A 19582-nucleotide genomic window follows, 5' to 3' on the forward strand; every position below is an offset into this window, starting at 1 on the left:
TTTTTGCGAAGACTATTTCTAAACGTGTTGAAGAGTGAGTTGTTCCTGTGACAATCAAAGACAGAACACATTAGCTTATCCGGTGCAGTTTTTAATTATCAAGAGTTTTCAGTTTTTACAAATTAAGTCATTCAACCCCCCCCCCACCCCCCCCCCCCCCCAACTAACTTTGAACAGAGATTTTTTTTGTTTAGAGAGATCCCGTTCAATCCTGTGTTGTTTGTAATAAATCACGTCTAATTCAATAGTTGCTCCTTCTTCTTTTTTCTGTTGTTTTTCAGCAAGAAAGGTTGTGAATTTTTTTCATCTAGTTGGCAAATAATAGATGCGTTGCTGCAATCATAGCAGTTGACAGAAATGCAGGTGCCATTATCCCGTTGTTGACCTGACCGTTCCCTTTATGTCGTTTGCGAGAACAATTTCCTTCTGAACAAGAAAACCAAAACCTCTCTGTGAACTCACCTCAATTTTTATGCACATTCAACATAGTTTTTCTTTCAAAAAGAATTAAAGCAGAAGTTTTACTTTTATGTGAATATCAATTGATTAAATTTAGCCAATTGAACGATTATATAAAAAAATTCATTATCCACAAAATAAAAAAATCTCTTCGTTAAAATTCAGGCACTTGAATTACTGACATGAGCAACTTGTATGAGTTTTCTTGATTAACATTGCTTGTGAGTTCAAGTTTTCTGCCAATTATTTCTGGCAATTTGGAGATGTAAGGATGACGAACCAAAACTTTATGAAATAAATAAACAAATATGTTACTGCAAATATAGTATTGTTTAAGTTATGGCTGATGAGGCCCAATTTCCTCTGTATTTTGTGAAGCACATTATAATTAAAGGCTCGAAAATTGGTCTAGAATATTTTTAAATTCAAGTAAAATAGCTAATTAATGATCTGAATTCGTGAACTGATTTTGTTCTTTTTCTGTTCAGACAATGACGCATGACTTTTTCTCCTTGAATGGGTTCTCCACGTTAAAGTTGGGCGATAGGAGGTAGTCATCAGCTGCATGTTCCTCACAGAACGCTTTCAAGTCCTTAGCAGCAGTAGAGGTCGGAATCCGTTCCAACTGTACTTCCCTAAAAAAGAAATCGAAAAAGTTAGATAGCAAAACAGTTTCTACGTAATAAATCATACAACTATTTAATTCCTTAGTTAGAGGTCTTCGACAATCTTGGTTGAAAGAAAACGTCCCATCAGTTCAAAAATATGAAGGAATCAAAACATCTTGGAAAGTCAGATTTTGAAAGTTGAACCACCCAAATTTGAGTCTCTAATGCCAACAAAAATGTTGCAGTGTAGTGTTCATAACCAGATCAATTGAGTTTTTTTAGTTGGTTTTCCAGTTAACCCTGCTCATTGGGTGTATTAGATAGAAAATATCAATTTTTCCTGTTCGTAGTGCGTTTAAGGGTATAGACAGGATTCAATTTTTTTGATTACAGACTTAGAGAATAAAACATTATGATCGAGCTAAGATCTAAGAAGCAAATTTTTGTCACTAATTGTCACAAGTTAATTATCTTAATGAGTTGGATATTAGTCTGAATCGTGAAATGTTAATCTGGCACTCCTGGCATTTTTTTACTAAATTGCCGGCATCTGTTTCAAACACTAAGGTAAATAAAGTGTTCTTTTTTATCTTCGATTCGTAATCCAAAATTTCCAATCAAACTACAGGCTCCCAAAAGCAATTTTTGTTAGGGTATCTGCCTTCGGGAAAAGTGGGGCATACGTAAGTTTCCTATTTTACCAAAGTTTGTGATCAAATCTTGCAGTCAACCAAGATTTTTAAAGAGAGTAGGTACCTCGTGGTCTAGTCAGTAATTGTGTTTTTGGATAAATTGGTGCCTGTCGGTAGTTCCCGGTCTCTATTGTCATAGTTTGTCACTACTGATTCATTACGTTTTAGTTGTAAATAGGTAAATCAGTACTGAACCACTGGTATTCTGAAAGTTTCCCAGTGTCAGTTAAGTCTGATAATATGGTTGTTTTCATGAAACTTGTCCATGCATACGGTATTTGACAATTTCAAATAAACATACAAATAAAATAAAATTTTCAAAAGTAGTTTTTAATTTTTGTGCATGGTGCACGTTTTTAACCATTATAGTATGGTTTCTTAGTTTCCAGGTTATTTCGGAAAAAGAACAGTAATTCATAGTTAAGTACCAGTAAAACTATATTTTGAGAGATGCCTTAGTTATTCAAGTCTTCAAAATGTTTGCTTCGTTTATCTGTTTCAATATATCTCAGTTTTGGGCTTCGGTATTATCTGTATAAGTTTGATTCTAGATATTTCCCCAACAAAATTATTCGGAATGAATGACAAATACAATCTAATTGCACTACAGTTTGTTTGCTGTTGACGAGCTGGTCTGTTCTATTCTATTTTGCAGCTATGATGGAAAAACTTTTCTTTTTCCGGTGCTTCGGAGTAAACAGTTTAAGTACTGATTAAACAACAAAAAATCCAGTTAGAAAACCAGAAAAACTGTAGCCGCTAAAATGTTTAAATTTTAACTCTTTGGTACAAAAAATTCTTAGCTGTACTATGACGGAGTAGCACCCCTAACCAAATGGAACTTGAACCAGATTAACATAAATTTTGGAAAATGTCTTATTCTATGGAATATGGTGACAAATTTTGTCTTCATATTCCATATTGGGTGTTTTGTGGAAATCGATCATCTAAAACTGTGGAAAATTGTGACAACATTTGTCATCATACGCCCCAATAAAGCATGTGAGCATGTTTTTGGTAAACTAAATTAATCTATTTGGCATTGATTTTGCTAAAGCGGCACTAATCCACCTTCGGAGCTAACTGCCTCCCATGTCCCATAATTAAATCTCGGATAATGGAATAACTGTTTTTATATTAGCTGGACAAAATTTCACAAATTAATCAATTCACGCAAGTTTTTCATCATACTTTATAAATAGCAAAAGACAATTAATCGATGATCACTTTTCATGCAGAGGCAATTTTCCAAAAGTTTTAACTCCTGACAGTTTTTAAAACAGAAGAAACTTTTAGAAACTAAAGTTTACTGATCATTGTTCATTTAGAGGGATTACTCATTCTTCACCAAATGAATGCCCACTTTACTTTAACGTATGCCCAATTGCGCTCGGAGTCGCCTCTGATCAGACCCAAGTGCGCTCGATGAGGTTATGATCAGACTATCCTGCGTTCGAAGGCGCTTCTGATCAGACCCAATTGCGCTCGAAGTCGCCTCTGATCAGACCCAAGTGCGCTCGATGAGGTTATGATCAGACTATCCTGCGTTCGAAGGCGCTTCTGATCAGACCCAATTGCGCTCGAAGTCGCCTCTGATCAGACCCAATTGCGCTCGAAGTCGCCTCTGATCAGACCCAATTGCGCTCGAAGTCGCCTCTGATCAGACCCAATTGCGCTCGAAGTCGCCTCTGATCAGACCCAAGTGCGCTCGAAGTCGCCTCTGATCAGACCCAATTGCGCTCGAAGTCGCCTCTGATCAGACCCAAGTGCGCTCGAAGAGGTTTATGATCAGACCCAATTGCGCTCGAATCCGCCTCTGATCAGACCCAATTGCGCTCGAAATTGCCTCTGATCAGACCCAAGTGCGCTCGAATCCGCCTATGATCAGACTTTTCAGACCAAAATGACCTCTGATCAGACCATCTCCAGACCATGATCAGACCGTAGTGCGCTCGAACTTCCGAAAAGACCCTGTAATTTCGGTCTGGGATCACACGGGTGTGCGCCCGACTGGGTCTGATCAGAAGTCAATTTGGGTCTGGACCTCAACCTGGGAAGAATTTTTCAGAAACTAAAATTTACTGATCACTTTTCATACAGAGGGATTAATCATTCTTCACCAAATGAATGCCCACTATACTTTAGCTTATTGCTGATTTATCTTGCGAGCTTTACAAGATAGTCATTTTGAGGTGGCTCTGAAAAATTTTAAAACTGTTACAGCAGTTTTATCTAAATATTATTAATAAACTCTTTTAATAATTATAAGTTATAAAAAATCTGTAACTTATAATATAGAAACTTTTCGTTTAACTTATTCGGACGTGTAATCAAGTGTATAACACGTATAATGTACACCAATTTAATTTATAATGTAGTTTGTATCATTACCCACTATGTAATTCGACTGCTCCCGCGCGGTCGGCCCATTTTGTCTTTTTTCACTACCTGATTGTTTTTGTTTTTAATAAAAAATTATAAACAGCAAACTCTGGAATCACATAGTTTTAATCTGCGGAACCTTAGGGACAAATTATGTCTCCATTTTGCGTTCTAAGACGATTCCAAAGCACCCAATGTGCTAAAAAAAAACCAATAGTAATGTAAGTATTATGTTCATAAAATCTAGCAAAGAAGAAGCAATCAAAATGCTTTGACATTTTGTTAAAAACGCTAGAACTAAACGGCGTGCGTGATGTTCCATCGATGATAGGTGAGTGATGACGAACAATGCATTTTTCAGTACCTGGATAGGTCCTCAATCTGTTTTCGCAGGGTCGCAGCTGCACTCAAATAAGCTGATTCCGAGTCCATTTTTTGAATAATTTATTCCTCTCTATCAAAGAAAGGCGAACCCGCACTTCTGAACTTATTGGTGGGTTGGTCAAGATTTAGCAGGTTAATTGCACTGAATTCAACTGATCTGAAAGTCACAAATTTGAAACCCTAACAGAATTTTTAAAATGAAATACAGCAAATGCGCGGATAATTATCGTGAACTGTGGTTTTCGATTAGTTATATTTGCTCAAGTGTCGGCTGAAAGGTGTGTCGGCTAATTTGTATGTCGGCCAATTGACCGGTCACGTGCTCTCTGATTGGCTAATAAATTGCTCACTTGAAGCCTAGATTTGGCTCTCTTTTTGCAATAGGCTCTCCTCTTCTTTTCTAACTGTGATACTTCTAACTTATTTGCGATTTAGTAGTCCCACTAGCAAATCGCAAACCTGGTTTGATTAGAAAAACTCATAGTTTAATTTAATTTGAAGTAAAAGGATGTTCACGCAAATGGAGTTGTAGTTCAAAATTTGCATGTATCGAATATATCTATTTATATAACATATATCATAGCTCAAATGCCTACAAAAACCTTAAAACCTCTGCATCAAGTTAAAATCTGATATAAAAAATGAAATGTGACAATAACTAGCAAAAAGAAGTTCAGTCTGCTAATGTTTTTTTTAAAAACAAATCTAGATTTTTTTTCGTCAAAGCGATTGACTCGATTTTTTTGACAAAGATGAAAGAGTAGGTTTGTCAACCAAACAGTGATTCGGAACTATCAGCTTGATTCAAAAAGCTCAAAAAAGTGATTCTGGATTGATGTCTAGCCAGAAGCATCTGTAGTATTCAAGGTCAGTTGTTCGAAAAAAATATGGTAACCCAGTTTCGGTGGCATATTGCATCAAGCTTTGCCAAAAACCTCGTTTGTTTCTTAAAATCTCGTGATTTTACTTTTTTCTTCACTTTGCAAATTATTTAGATATTTTGCAAACAATTAAGTGGATAGACGCAACTCTGATTCAGGCGTCTGTTTTCACGTCTGTCTCAAGCACCGCTGTGTTGTTTTATCAATCCTATACCTTTGAAAAAAAACGCAAATAATTTTCAATTTTGGGGAGTTTGAATTCGGAGCACTCCAGGAATTCAATTTCTGATCTTCAAGATTTCAAATACCCACTTCTTTTTCATGAATAAAAAAAATGTCCTCACATGGTTTGGGCAAATTATGTAGCTACTGAATTTTATTTCTGGTCCACACATCTGCATAAGTTCTAAGAAGACATTTTTTGAATGTTTCTTGTTTTATACTTCATTCTCCAAAAAAGCTTCAAAAGTTTATTCACAACTGTTTTCCATTTTACTGCGTAGTCTTTGTTTTTCAACCCAAAAATACAAAGGATTTTGATTCATGAATTATGTTGTAAAGGAGACTTGCTTGCAACAGTGGCCTTCGAATGGTTAATTCCTATGATCTTACAAAACTATGACTTAATCATGCAATGCCTCACGTCGTCTTGCAAGATTTTCTTCAGAAGAAATTTCAAAATCTTGCAAGATAACCATCATCTTGCCAGAATGATGCCAATAATTCGAACACGCTTAAGCAGGACCAATATGAGACCAGTTAAATTGTTTTTTTGCAGTTATTCATGTTTTCTCTTTTTTCTTTTTAATTAATCGCCGCAAAGCAATAGCGGCTATTATCGGGGACATTGTGGTTTCTTTACAATTCAAAGAACTTTAATTGTAATGAGGCGCTGACTTTTTTTAAGATCTGTTCACATATTTTCATGATTTTTGAAGATAAATTGGAGTAGTGATTTTGGACATGCCGGAATAGGAATTTGAGCGAAAAACGAGTGGTTTTGCGGCACAAATTTTTTTGCCCTAAATTTAGAGTAGAGTGAAAAAAACGGTGTTTGAAAAAAATTTCGCTTTCTCGCTAGTAGTTTTTTGTTCACATGCGGCATTTTAACAATGATTTTTAGTTTTTTCAATACTTTTATCTGATCTTTGTCAAAAAATTATTTTCCCAATTCACTCATAATCCGTTCTAGGTCTAGTTTTTCTTTAGTCAACGAAAATTTTTTGAATTGTACGTCAGGACTTTTCCTACTATGTTTTTTCTTAATTTGTCGTCTTCAACGATGATTCTTGCTACCAGACTTCTTGGAATTGACTTTGTCAATTTCAGTTATTTCTACTGATTTTCAATGAAAATTTGTGTGCGTGACGTCATTTGTTTTGCTTCTAGTTCAACTGCGTGACTTACCTCACTGAAAAAAGACTTCTGAACTCTCTTAATGAACTTGAAGTTATATGAACATTTATTAGTTAAAGGTCAAAAATGTGCATTTAAGTAGTATCAAATTCTAGAGTATTATTGTCCTGAGTTTTTGATTTTGAGTATTGATTTTGATAAAGCTCCATTTGGGTTTTTCCTTATAGAGCGTATGTGTCTCATAATAATGACTGTCTGAATCTAACCAAAAGGTCTAGTGGTCTATTAAAGGACTAGTGGTCAATCTGTCTATCTTATTTCTTTAGTTGTTTCAGTTCAAGGGATGCCAGAAGCGTCTATCGCGGCTATTTCCCTACAATCTGTCTGCTATGTTTTAAAACATCCAGAACCATATCCCGGATAATTTCTGCACAAAAAGTGATAACACGCCTATAGAAACAAATGAGATAAGACCTCGACCAAAACGAACTTGCAATAATCTTTCAAATAGCCGTCATCTTTGATGGTCTAGCAAATAAGCATTTTTAAAGACCTTGTATGATAACCGTTTTTTTCAAGAATCTTGCAACATCTTCCAAGATAACCATCTGGTCTCGTCTATGATGATACCCCACAACCAATATACACCTAAAACTGTGAACTCATTGCCTATCTGCTACAAATTAAATTGATTTGATTTTCTCATTTTTTGAAAGAGCATTTTGAATTGATACAAGGTAGAGAAGCACAATGGAATAAAAGAAGCTGTACAAAATGAACTTTCGACAAAGGAAAAGTACGGGGATGACGAACCATAATGATTCATAAAAGTCCATAAAAACTGCAGACTTATCGACTTGTCATTAGCTCTATTCAAATTTGTTTTTTTTTAAAATTTTTTAATACCGTTGTATGGTTAGAAAATTTCCATACATTTTTTTATGATTGATAAGATTCTTTCATGGTGGTCACCCGGGTAATAAAATTCTCGAATATATTAATAGTGCACATATTGTGTATATCACGACTAAGCCTTGTACATAATTCTATAACAGACCGGAAGCACCAAGAATGAAACCATAATGAGAAAAGAGTTCACGTGATTCGTAGAGGTCATATCAGTGGTAACCTCAGAAGATTCAAAGTGACGCTGAAGGGAGGGAGCTTCGAACAGATTCTCCGATGAAAAAACGAGAGTGTTGATCAATGACACTGTGTGGGGTATAGTTAAAAATACTATGATACAATAAACAACAGATGCGAAATTATGAGCTTCAATGACATCCTCAACTTCGAAAGAATAGCTGTCCGCTTCTTTGAAGTCAATTTCTTCGATTTTGAAATCGGGAAGTGCTGGTGATGTTGAGTTGTCCGAATCGGAATATGTTGATGATTCTTTGCCACTTTTGGAAGTGGTAGAAGATTTCAACTCGCGGGTTAAGTTTGGTGGTAGTTTTTGAAGAAATTTGTAGTCACGGAATACTTTGATTAAGTGAATAATCAAGTTCAGCCTGAAAGTTTATTAAAGTGTGTTTCGAATTCATAAAATCAGATGAAAAAATTGTGAATATTTTTTGTGGCATGCAAACTTACGCAGCGAATAGTAATGGGTAGCCTTGTGCGTAGAGACAATTAACGCCTTCCTGAAACAAACTAAGTGAAGTGCAATGAAGCTGATATGTGAATGAAATTGATTAAATGCGAAAAATGAACGCAATTTAAAATGTAATTCATAGTGACAATAAAGTCGAAGTGATTTTTTCAAAAAAGTGAAAAATTGAATAAATTCAAAACATCGGCCTTCGTGATCCACGAACGGAATGTTTTTCAAAATTAACTAGGTTGTAAATTCTTTAGAGCAACGATAGAATTGTAATTGCCAGTACTTATCGTTGATTTTTTTTGTTTGGGCGTCATAAAATCACTCTCACCATAAATTGTGCCGTTTTGAATGATTAGAGAACGATTTTAGCAATTTGGGAAATCAGCTAATGAGAGATTGTTTATTTTGAGAATCGCACTTCTGTTGTCCACTTGATTGTACGTTAAGATCACAGTCCATACTTATGCATGGGTTCATAAACATCGTTCTGAACTACACTCACGCTCGCAGCTTCGAGCGGATTAATGTCTTGAAAAGCAAGAAAACGAGATAATAATTCACACAAGTAAAATGTGAAATCTCCTGGACAGGCTTTTCTTGAGAACCATATCCAAGAGCCACGTGTGGCTCCATACAGGCCATACAAAAACTTCTTATGTTATCTTGATACGGTTGCCAAGATTTCCACATATGATTCTTATATGGTATCGAAGAATCCGGTATGTACATTAGTGCTTTCTTTCAACACCTGTACATAGCTTATACAGCCAGACTCAGCTTGAAGCGTTTTACAAGGCGTATGGCATATTGGTACCATAAATGGTCGTCACGCGGTTTTTATTCTGCTGAGAACTTATGGTTGCACAGCGAGAAAATGAAAATATGAGAATCACTTACAAATAACTTCAAGTGTAGTTAAAAAATCCGTAAGTCTGGTTTACAGCCACACACAGACTTTCAGTAGAGCGTGGGCTACATATTTCCAATTTAGACTTACTTCACTTAGATTAAATAGTGTAGAATTTGAGAAATCCTATTTTATCGCAAAATGTCGCAATAAAAAAGGATAGAACCTGAATTTCGAAAATTGGTTATCATCAAATTGTTAGTAAGACTTGCAGTTCAAAGCCATTTGACAAACCAGGCATTTATGGAGCAAAAACGTGTGGCTTTATAAGTTAAGCAGGGGCAATATTGATTTTCTTAAGGGGATCAAATTTATAAAATTTAGTTATTATCCGGTATTTACCTCAGTGTGAAATTTGAAAGGAAGTTAGTACATACGGTCGGGCAGGTTCCATCCTGTAGCTTTTGGGGAATTTGTTTTATAGATACCGTGCGGGGGACTTTTAACTTCCAAATAAGGCTTAATTTCTTGAGTTCAAAGTTTGACCGGTTGATTAATTGGTAGCGTCATAAGTCTGATACTGCTTTTGTTTTAGTTTGAATAGCTTAAATAGAAGTCAGCAATGTATAAAGAAGGCGTTCAGTTCATTCAATTGTTCGTTTGACGTCATAACAAACTTTACGTAAGAAAGGCATAACTAATGTGGCCCATAATGCGAAGATAACAGATTCTTTTGTTTTGATCCTTCTTGTACGTTTTTGCTTGATTAGTTACTAAGGAGTTGAACCACGGCATTACCAAAACAGTACCATAAGAACTGTAGCTTAGGAGTAGACCCGTAGAGAAGATGGAGAAGATGTGATAACAAAAACATTGTTGAGAGAGTTGAATTGACTTGATAAATTCAGAACACCAGTTTGCGCGATTGGAAATCAGAAGCGCAGTTAAATCAAGCGGCTGAATTGAGAGCTTGTAGATTTTAGAGGATAGTAGTTCTTTAGTTTTGAATTTGGTTAAAGTTGTGAACCATCTTTTGTAAGAAAACCCTGGTTCAATTTTGATTTAATTTTGTGATCTTTTATATTTCTTGTTTATACATTTGATGTTATTTGATTACTTAAATCAATTCATTATTCCAACTAGAGTTGCCTACAGCCGACAAGAGCAGCGGGGGGACAAAATAACCCTCCAATAGAAGTCCGAGAGCCATCAAAACACCCCTTTCAATTTGTTAGAGCTTGGGGCGCTAGTCGGTCCCCAGCTAGTCAGCCTAAGCAAGGTACAAAATTCTACAGTGGCGCTCCTGGGTGGGCTCTCTCAAGATTTCTTAACAGTTGGAGGGGCTGGACGGCTGTGGCGGTTGCAGTTGAAAAAAGTAGCCTCTGCAAGTGTAATTGACGCGAGAAGAATCGAATTGTGCGAGAACGAGCGAAGAAGGAGAAACCCGTGGACGGAGTGAAGTTGGAGCTTGACGGAGAGAGAGAGGGTGCAAGTGGGCAGAGCAGTTTTCAGTTGAGTTGGAGTTCGACTGTTGGGATTGTTTACATTTAGTTTTTCTTGAGATTAGAGGAGAGTTTGTTCCGACTTAGTCAAGAGCGTAAGTTGCGTGAGGCTGAGTTCGTGCTGAGAATTGAGTAGAGTATCGGTTTTCTTAGAGGAAGGTTTTTACAGGGCCTTGGCCGAGATCAAGAGATTTGTGAGGCAAGTTGAAGAGAGAGAAGTGAAAAATAGAGGTAGTCTAAATAGGGAAAGGCTGATTGAGAGCAATTTGAGTAAGACTGTCATTGTTAGTGATTGGCTTTCTTGAGAGGAAGAAGGCCAGTTCAGAGTATCGCGAGCTTGGAACAGGAAGTTGGTAAGCAGGTATTTGGCAAGTGACAGTTGCGATTGTAAGGTTTGTGAGTATAGAGTTGAGTAGAGCAGAGTAGAAAGAAAGAGAGAGAGAGAAAGAGATTTTCCACAGGTTTAATCTTTTCTTCAAACTGGAGGAGCAGGAATCAGAGGGTTTAATACTGAGAAAAGAGCAAAGAGAAGTTTTCAAAGTTGGCCAGTGGTGGTTCAACAGCAGCAGGACTTTAGCATAGAGTGGCAAAGCAGGTTAAGTCAGGTTAGAGTTAGAGTGTTTACTGATAATAGAGGAGGATCTGGGCTTAGCAGAAGTGAGAGGCTAAAGGATCTTCTCAGACATAGAATACTGTTAGACAGAGTAGAAAGAGGTAGAGCTGAGGAACACCACGATTACGTAGAGAAATATGAGAAACATAATTATTTAGTACACATGGATTGGAGTGCGTTCCCGTTTGCAGAGTAGTTTCCGTCGGAAAGATTCACGAAATGGGAGGACTGGAAGCTGTACTACCTTGACGTTGTAGAAGTGTTAAAAATGGGTGAGGATTGAGCTATGGCGTCAATGCTCGGTCTATTGAGAGCATGGGCGTTGCAAACGGTTTCGGAATTGCCTTTCAGATTCTGGTTGTCGGAAACTGGTGAAGTGGTAATGTCGTTAGAACAACAGTTTCACATCATTGAGAAGAGGCTATCTATTGGTAGGGAAGAAAACTGTAACCGTAGGAACAGTAGTAGAAGTAGAGGAAGAAGTGTAATGGAAGGAAAATTGGAAAGTGAAAAAGGTCAAGCAGAAGGCGGGATAAAAGATTCCTTAAGCGAGAACTCAGAGGAAGATTTTAAGCTTAGTGAAGTTGGTTTGGAATTAGTGAGAAAAAGATGCAGTAAGCAAGATAAAGCAAAGAGGAACTTCCAGAACGTGGTGGATTTGCTACAGCTGAGTGAGGAGCAAGCAGAACATTTAAGTCTGATTATGTTGGGAGAAGTAAACAGGGAAGTACAAGTGGGTATTAAATATCGGTACGATCAAAGAACCGGACAGGAAACAATTGTGATCCCTAGTGAAAGGCTCGAAACAAATATTGTTTCTACAGAGTTCGAAAAGAAGTCATTTAAACTTTTTGGTGAAGAGGTATGTCGAAGAAAGGAAAATGTTTGTAATAGAGATCAAAAATGCAAAAAGTATGATGAAGAAAAATAATTGTGGGATAGAGAGTTACAGTCACAAAATAAAAAGGAAGAGGAAGAAAAGCAGCCCCGCAAGACGCTGACGCCAACTGATATAGAAAGCAAGGAACCGAAAACACTACAAGAAGAGAGTAGGGGAAAATTCTAGTCAAAATTTGAGAAATTAGTTACGCCTGAATGTTTTGTCTATTACGTTGACAACTCATCAGCGAACAATGGAGGTGATGACTATCTCCCCATTAGCGACTCCGACCAAGAAGGCAGTGAGGATGAGGAAACTGAGTTTCCTCCTGAGTTCTTTGGATGTACTCAAGAAACAAGCCTTAAGGATGTACCTCTCATGATAAGAGTTTTCGTCTCTAGTAGGAAGCGGTGAAGTTGATATGAGAGAGGTAGAATCCAATCAAAGAATTTTTGCGGAATGCCTAGCTGAAGACTATCTTAGAGCTAATTTGAATGAAGAGATGGAAACGGTAATTGAGGAAGTCCCATGTATAGTTGAGAGAAGGGGTTGTTTATCTAGTAGAGTTGAAGAGGAGTCTTTTCGAAACGAAAATAAAATCAGAGACAAACGTAATGGTTCCGTTTGCGCCGCGAGCGTTAGTTCTGGACACTGGCGATGTACAGACTCACAAACAAATAGGATTGAGGAAATTTTTAGACAGTGTGATTGGAGTGGCAACCCGGGTGACTTAAAAAGGAAATGGCTAATGCTTTGTGCAGTTAATTATCCACAAGGGGATGCAGCGTTTAAGGAGTTTGAGGCTGAGTTAGAAACTAGATCAAGGGCACTTGTGGACTTCAAAAAAGATAGGAGCGAAGGCCAGAGTCCCAAAAACTTGAACACACGAGATAGGATTCAAGTTTCGAGGGGTTATGAAGCAAGTCTGTACTGGGATACAGCAAGAGTTTTTGAATCGAGCGGAACAGGTACGTCAGCTGCTGACTTGGAAGAGGTTTTTGACAATTGCACTGCAATTAAAGAAGAAGAGCAACTCGTGGTGATTTTGGGAGCTTCCGAAGAAGTTGTGTCTTGGGTGACAGCTGAGGTGTTCACGGTACCAAAGCCAACAAAAGAGAAAGCTCATTGGATTTGCCATCTTGACTACTGCAAATCGGCAGGTGAACTTAGACAGAGGACAAATAACGAATTACAGAAATGACCTCAATTGCTATCGGTGGCGAGAATGGAAGCTTTTCAAGGATTGTTTGAAAATACCGAGACACGATCAGGAAAGAATTGGAAGTTGAGCGAGCTGCGTTTGTTTTTTCAAGCGAGGAGAGCACTACAGTTTTAAACGAGTTTGAAACAGTTGGTTTTAAGAAAAAGGTGCAAGTATTAGGCAGAGCTTGTAATAGCATTGTGATGTGGGAGGCTTCATTAGATTTCATTGAGGTTGATGCAGTATTGGCGTTGCTCGTTTTGTTGACAGACATTTTTCAGAGCTATAAGGAAGTAGTAGACACTTTTAGTTCATGTTGGAGAAGGAGAAAACAGTGTTATCACGGATAGACAAATGTGTGTGGAATCTTGCGATAAATTGTCGGCTTCCAAGACATCGGTTGGAAACATTTTGAGTTGGTTAGAGTTCTTGCTTGTTCTAATGTTTGGTATCATGAAAAGTTTTTGGAAGTTTGGAAAGAGCCAATGATTCAAAGATCTCAGCAGTAAAACCGAATAAACGGAATCAGCAGGACCAGATGTTAGGATGTTCATCGGTAAAAACAAACGAGTGTAGCCAAGAACCAGGCTTTAAAAGCTCAATCAAGTGTTTGAGAATTACGTTTCAAGGTCTGAAAAAGGTCCATTAGTTCCAGAGTATGCGATGGACACGCCAAACTTTCTTCTGCATAGTGGTGGAAGTATGCAGGGATCTGAATATGTGCGGAAACAATCAAGCAGTTTAGGATGTAGCAATCAGAGGCCTTGGTTAAGATTGAGGTTTGAAGCGGGTCACGGAGGGGTTTTAGCAATCAAGAAAACCCATCTGCTAAAGATGTCCTCAGGAAGAGAAATATGTTTGAATTTCGGTAAACGGCGAAGTGTGAGTCTTGGTGGATGGTATACAAAGAGGTACTTGAGGTAGTTTGAGAAGTTGAATGAAACAAGTAGAAAGCAGGTTGAACTAGGCAAAGGCAATGAACTCTCCAGTGCTGACAAATCGATCGACGCTACAGATGTAGAGGAGGTGCAACCAGACTTGACAACCTTCCTTGATGCGTTGTGTGTGATCACAACCGAGGAGTCTGACTTTCGGACTACTCTTGACAGTGAAGCTGGAGGTTCCTTGGAACAACTAGAGACTATTAAAGGCAAGACCTCAGATACAGTTGAGGACAGATATGCGGACCCCCAATTGAATACAGGAGTGGATGTTACAGAGGAATTTCAGAGTAATAATGAGGGAGATATAAGGAACAGCAATGTGTTGATGGTTGAAAGACACTCCGATGACCTTTGATGACTTGGTTTCAATTGGGAGCGGCGATTAAGTGTGTTAGACAGGGCCAGGGTCGTCGAAAAGAATGTTATCTCTTTTCTTTGGGGTATTCAAACGACTTTGGAAGGAGAAGCAAGGAGGTTGTTGCAATGCCTATCGTGTGGTACCCACAAGTTGATAGCACAAGTGATGTAGTCTACAACAGAAGAGGGGAGCCTCAGTCAGTAGTCAAATTGCATTATGCGTTGATGGGATCGATGGGCGATGTCCACAGCACAAGGGAGGAGTTCTGTCAGAGAGGATTCTGTTTCAACGGTTGTCGAGACTCGATGTCACAAGAGACAATGTGGCTTCAGACGAGTCGGAGGGAGAGATGGACAAAGCTGAAGCTGACGAGGAGATGGTGCTGGAGGTGGAGACCTCCAGATGTGAGGTGGCTGTCCAGTGAGGAGATGGGAGGACATCCCTTCAAGAATGGAAGGAAGAAAAATCTTGAGAAAGTACAGTCGGTTTCATAATCTTCAGCACGATTGCTTAGTCTTATTTCAGTGTCTAATCGTGTGTTTCAATTTAGTTTCTGTGCCTAATTATTGGTCATTAATGTGGTAAAGTTAGTCCGAAAAATTGCTTAATGGTGCTAAGTTTGTTTATGTGGTGAAATAATTGCTTGATATAGTTATCCGAACTGTAACTTGTAGAGGGTGCATGGAGTATCAGTGGTTAAACACAGAAACTTGGTTTGTGAATATTAGTTAGAGTAAGCTAGTTGCATATAACTATTCTTGAAATAGTATTAGGAAGGTGAGTTGAACCAATTTAATTGGATTGGTTGTTTCTAAACAGTTCAAATAGAATTTTTGGTGAGATGGCCGGGATAAATCATGAAAAGATTCGATGGTTCAACTAACTAAATATTGTGTAGATAAGACGTAACAGAAGATGGTATTGATTTACCTTTTCATTAGTTGTTGAATGTATTGTATCTATAAACAGAGAAAATTTTTAATTTGCGTAATCCTTATATTATTTCTAGCCAGATTTTTTGATTTTAATTTAGTTGCTGTAAATATGTTAAATGCTCCAAGGTAATATATTGATGTGCTATTAATACTAATTTGTAGATCGCGATGGTTCACAAATTGGTCTACTAGGCTTACGTTAGATGGATTAGTCTGTTGTGATGTGTTGTGGAACTAATAAAGAAAAAGTAAGGTTTGCATGAAGCAAAATATGCTGATAAGGTAGACTAGATGTATCAACGAGACGAGCGGGAAATTTTTAGGATTAGGGTTACTCAAGAGTTACGTCAGATGCCAGTTTCAGTATTTATTCGGGAGAATAATAGTCTAGAAGGGAGGAGTGTAGAATTTGAGAGATCCAACTTTTATCGCAAAATGTCGCAATAAAAATGGATAGAACTTGAATTCCGAAAATTGGTTACCATCAAATTGTTAGTAAGACTGTTGGTTTGCATTTTAAGGCCATTTGACAAACCAGGCATTTATGGAACAAAAACGTGTGGCTTTATAAGTTGAGCAGGGGCAATATTGATTTTCTTAAGGGGATCAAATTTATAAAATTTAGTTATTTTCGGGAAAGTTCCCTCCTGTATCTTTTGGGGAATTTGTTTTATAGATACCGTGCGGGGGACTTTTAACTTCCAAATAAGGCTTAAATTCTTGAGTTCATAGTTTGACCGGTTGATTAACTGGTAGCGTCACAAGTCTGATAATGCTTTTGTTTTAGTTTGAATAGCTTGAATAGAAGTCATCAATGTATAAAGAAGGCGTTCAGGTCAATTAATTGTTCATTTGAAGTTTTAACAAACTTTACGTAACAAAAGGCATAACTAATGTGGTCCATAATGCGAAGTTAACAGATTCTTTTGTTTTGATCCTTCTAGTACGTTGTTGCTTGATTAGTTACTAAGGAGTTGAACCACGTTAATACCAAAAGAGTACCATTACAGCTGTATTTTAGGAGTTGACCTGGAGAGAAGATGTTATAATAAAAAAATTGTTGAGAGAGTTGAATTGACTTGATAAATTCGGAACACCGGTTTGCGCGATTGGAAATCAGAAGCGCAGTTAAATCATGCGGCTGAATTGAGAGCTTGCAGATTTGAGAGGATAGTAGCTCTTTAGTTGTGAATTTGGCTAAAGTTGTGAACCATCTTTTATAATAAAACTCTGGTTGAATTTTGATTTAATTTTGTGATCTTTTACATTTTTTGTTTATACATTTGATGTTATTTGATTACTTGAATCAACTCATTATTCCAACTAGAGTTTTCTACAGCACACAAGAGCAGTGTGGGGACAAAATAACCCTCCAATAGAAATCCGAGAGCCATCAAAACACCCCTTTCAATTTGTTAGAGTATTGGGCGCTAGTCGGTCCCCAGCTAGTCAGCTTAAGCAAAGTACAAAATTCTACAAATAGTAATGTTGCTAAGTTATTACAGAGAGTGTTTGTATGAAACTCAGGGTAATTTCGTAAAATTGTACGAATCACCTTATTTCAGAAAGGAAAAGAAAACAATCCAAATTAACCGGTCACAGAAACAAACAAAAAACAATTTTTAGTTTTGCAGATATATAACTGGACATTTTAAGCAGTTATAGAGATTAGAGACAAAACCATAAAAATTCTTTTCATAGAGTATTAACGTGACACATTTTCAGAGTTTGTTGACAAAAACTACCGCTCAATCAGAAAATTTCAGATGATCTTGATATCATTTTCCGGTTATCTAAATATTCAGCTAAATAAAAAAAGACTTAACCAATTATATATTATACAATCAAAGCAAGAACGTTCTTAATAGATTTAATCTTGGTTTTCTGATTATGTGCGCAGCTTTTTAGTTTAGTTTCTATGCACCGGCCAAAATTTTCTGGTTAGCTCAGAACTCTGAAAACGGTTTCTCTGATTAAAGAATCTGGAAGAAATATGAAGTATTGCTTTTTAAAATTCGTTTCCCCAATTATGGTTTTTTTGAGCAGGAGTAAAATTTTGTCGTTGTTCTTAACATGACTTTGTCGTTTTTTTTTAAAAAATCTTAATAGGATGCATAAGCTCCAAGAATCATTCCAAAAGATAAATATCTTTGTATAAAATCCTAAAATAATTCTATCTAAAATTTTCTTCATTTTTTTAAACTCAGATCATAAAGAATAAAAAAGGATTAGGATAAATTTCGAAAATTGGACAACAGAAAGAGCTTTCACTCGTTCTCTTTGTTTTCAGTTTTCCTAATTTTATCTAAATTTGAACAGGTAACAATTATAGAAACTGCAAATCTGACATGATCATGAAATAACCAACGTTTTGTTGTATTCACCCGTTATTTCTAGCCAATTTCAAATCTCTTTTCAGTTCTGTGATAACTTCAAGTTCTAAACTACACAGAAACGCCATTTTTTAATAGTAATTTTTAAATATTTATATCAAAGAGTTTTCAACAAAACCAATTGTTTAAGTTAAGAAAATTAAGAAATTTGATCAGAAAGTTGAGTTTAAAAAGAACAAAAATTTACTATTTAAAAAGTAGCAATTCTAGAGGGAAGCAATAGTAAATATATAATTCCTCATTTAAGTTAGTTATGTCTATATAATTCATAAAAACGCTCCGACTCTTGACTGCCGAGCAGCAGAAAATTATGCACATTTTTATAGCACATTTGCCATAGTCGACCAAAAATTGAAACATTTATTATGTTTTGAAAAAAAGATACCCGTGTTTGTTTCGGGGGGAACAAAAAACCGTCAACGGAAAAAAGCAATTTTATTCGTTTTGACACAGTTTCTGCTAATCTTTTGTCCTTTCTGCAACAAACATATAAAAATTAACAAGTTTCTTGCGGCTAAACATGGTTTAACGAATTTTTCAAAGCCAACATTTGGTTCCGGTGAAAATATTTTGCGTTTCTGAGTGTCAATTTATTTTGCCGAAGTTTTCAGATACTCAAGATATCGCAGTTCATACCATTGCATACCGTGTTATCGAAATCAAAGGAAAATCTTGCGTGTTTTGTTGCTTCTTATGCTTTAAAAGTACATTGTAAACTCTCAAACTGTTTTAAGAAAGACGTTATTTTCTCTAAAATTTGTCTCCTGTGCTCAGTTTGGCTGATTAATATGCCATCATCCTGTATGCCTATCGTTACCAAGCGCTGATAACTAAAAAGCAAGGTTCGAAAATAGAAACAATGTTGTTCACATCAAGTTAGTTGCAAGAATTACACCACTAATCAACAAAACAATTACATGTTTTAAAACAAGAAAAAAAGAAAATTAAAGTAAACTATTTTTATTCGAAAATCATTGATCAGATTTTGTTTATTGCCCAATAACATTTTTTGCAGTTATATGACCCTCTAACTACTTCCTAAATTGAGGAAAGATTTGACACAGATATATCTGGAACCGATTTGGGGGGCTTTCAGTTTACTATTTAAAAAGAACAAAAATTTTAGCAAATGTTATTCTGATTAAAATTGTTTTTAAAAAGAGATTTAGCGACAACTACGGCATCAAAAATGACAAAATTGTACTTGTCGTTGACATAATTTCATTTTAAATGACTCATTGAAATTCTGAGTTTCGCAAGAAATTGTTATTCTTTTTGATGTTTTACTTCCTCATTCACTAATGACAATTGTAATATCTTTTCATAGCTAAAATAATTAATTGTTTTTTGGCGAGAGCTGATGAGTGTTTCGACTTTGGCAGTAATTGTTTGTATAATTTGCAAATGATTATCCGAGTTTTGACGTAATTGTTCTTTTTACACGTTGCTCATGCAAATTATTTACATCCCTTATTTATATGCTATTGAGGTATGGCGTAACTCACTTTATAGCTAGAGGCGATACACAAAGGCTTCAATATCTT

The 19582-nt window shown here is 36.5% G+C and overlaps 2 protein-coding genes across 2 annotated transcripts in view; both read right to left on the reverse strand.

The window, feature by feature from the left end:
- Window positions 1-507: 507 nt before the first annotated feature.
- Window positions 508-19582, reverse strand: part of LOC142348326 (guanine nucleotide-binding protein G(I)/G(S)/G(O) subunit gamma-12-like) — a 390191-nt gene continuing 371116 nt past the window's right edge. The window contains exons 2-3 of the mRNA XM_075399634.1: window positions 4506-4680; window positions 508-1094 (exon numbers count right to left, since the gene is read on the reverse strand). Coding sequence (XP_075255749.1) covers window positions 944-1094; window positions 4506-4573 — 219 coding nt within the window. The 5' untranslated portion in view covers window positions 4574-4680 and the 3' untranslated portion in view covers window positions 508-943. The remainder of the gene's footprint in view (window positions 1095-4505; window positions 4681-19582) is intronic.
- Window positions 7438-8805, reverse strand: LOC142348323 (uncharacterized). The gene is made up of 3 exons (XM_075399629.1): window positions 8694-8805; window positions 8356-8405; window positions 7438-8273 (listed from the first exon to the last, which is right to left on the reverse strand). The coding sequence occupies exons 1-3, from the start codon at window positions 8694-8696 to the stop codon at window positions 7790-7792; spliced, it is 537 nt and encodes a 178-aa protein (XP_075255744.1). The 5' UTR covers window positions 8697-8805; the 3' UTR covers window positions 7438-7789.

This window comes from Convolutriloba macropyga, chromosome 10, assembly GCF_964194025.1.
Source record: "Convolutriloba macropyga chromosome 10, txConMacr16.3, whole genome shotgun sequence".
Taxonomy (NCBI): Eukaryota; Metazoa; Xenacoelomorpha; order Acoela; family Convolutidae; genus Convolutriloba; species Convolutriloba macropyga.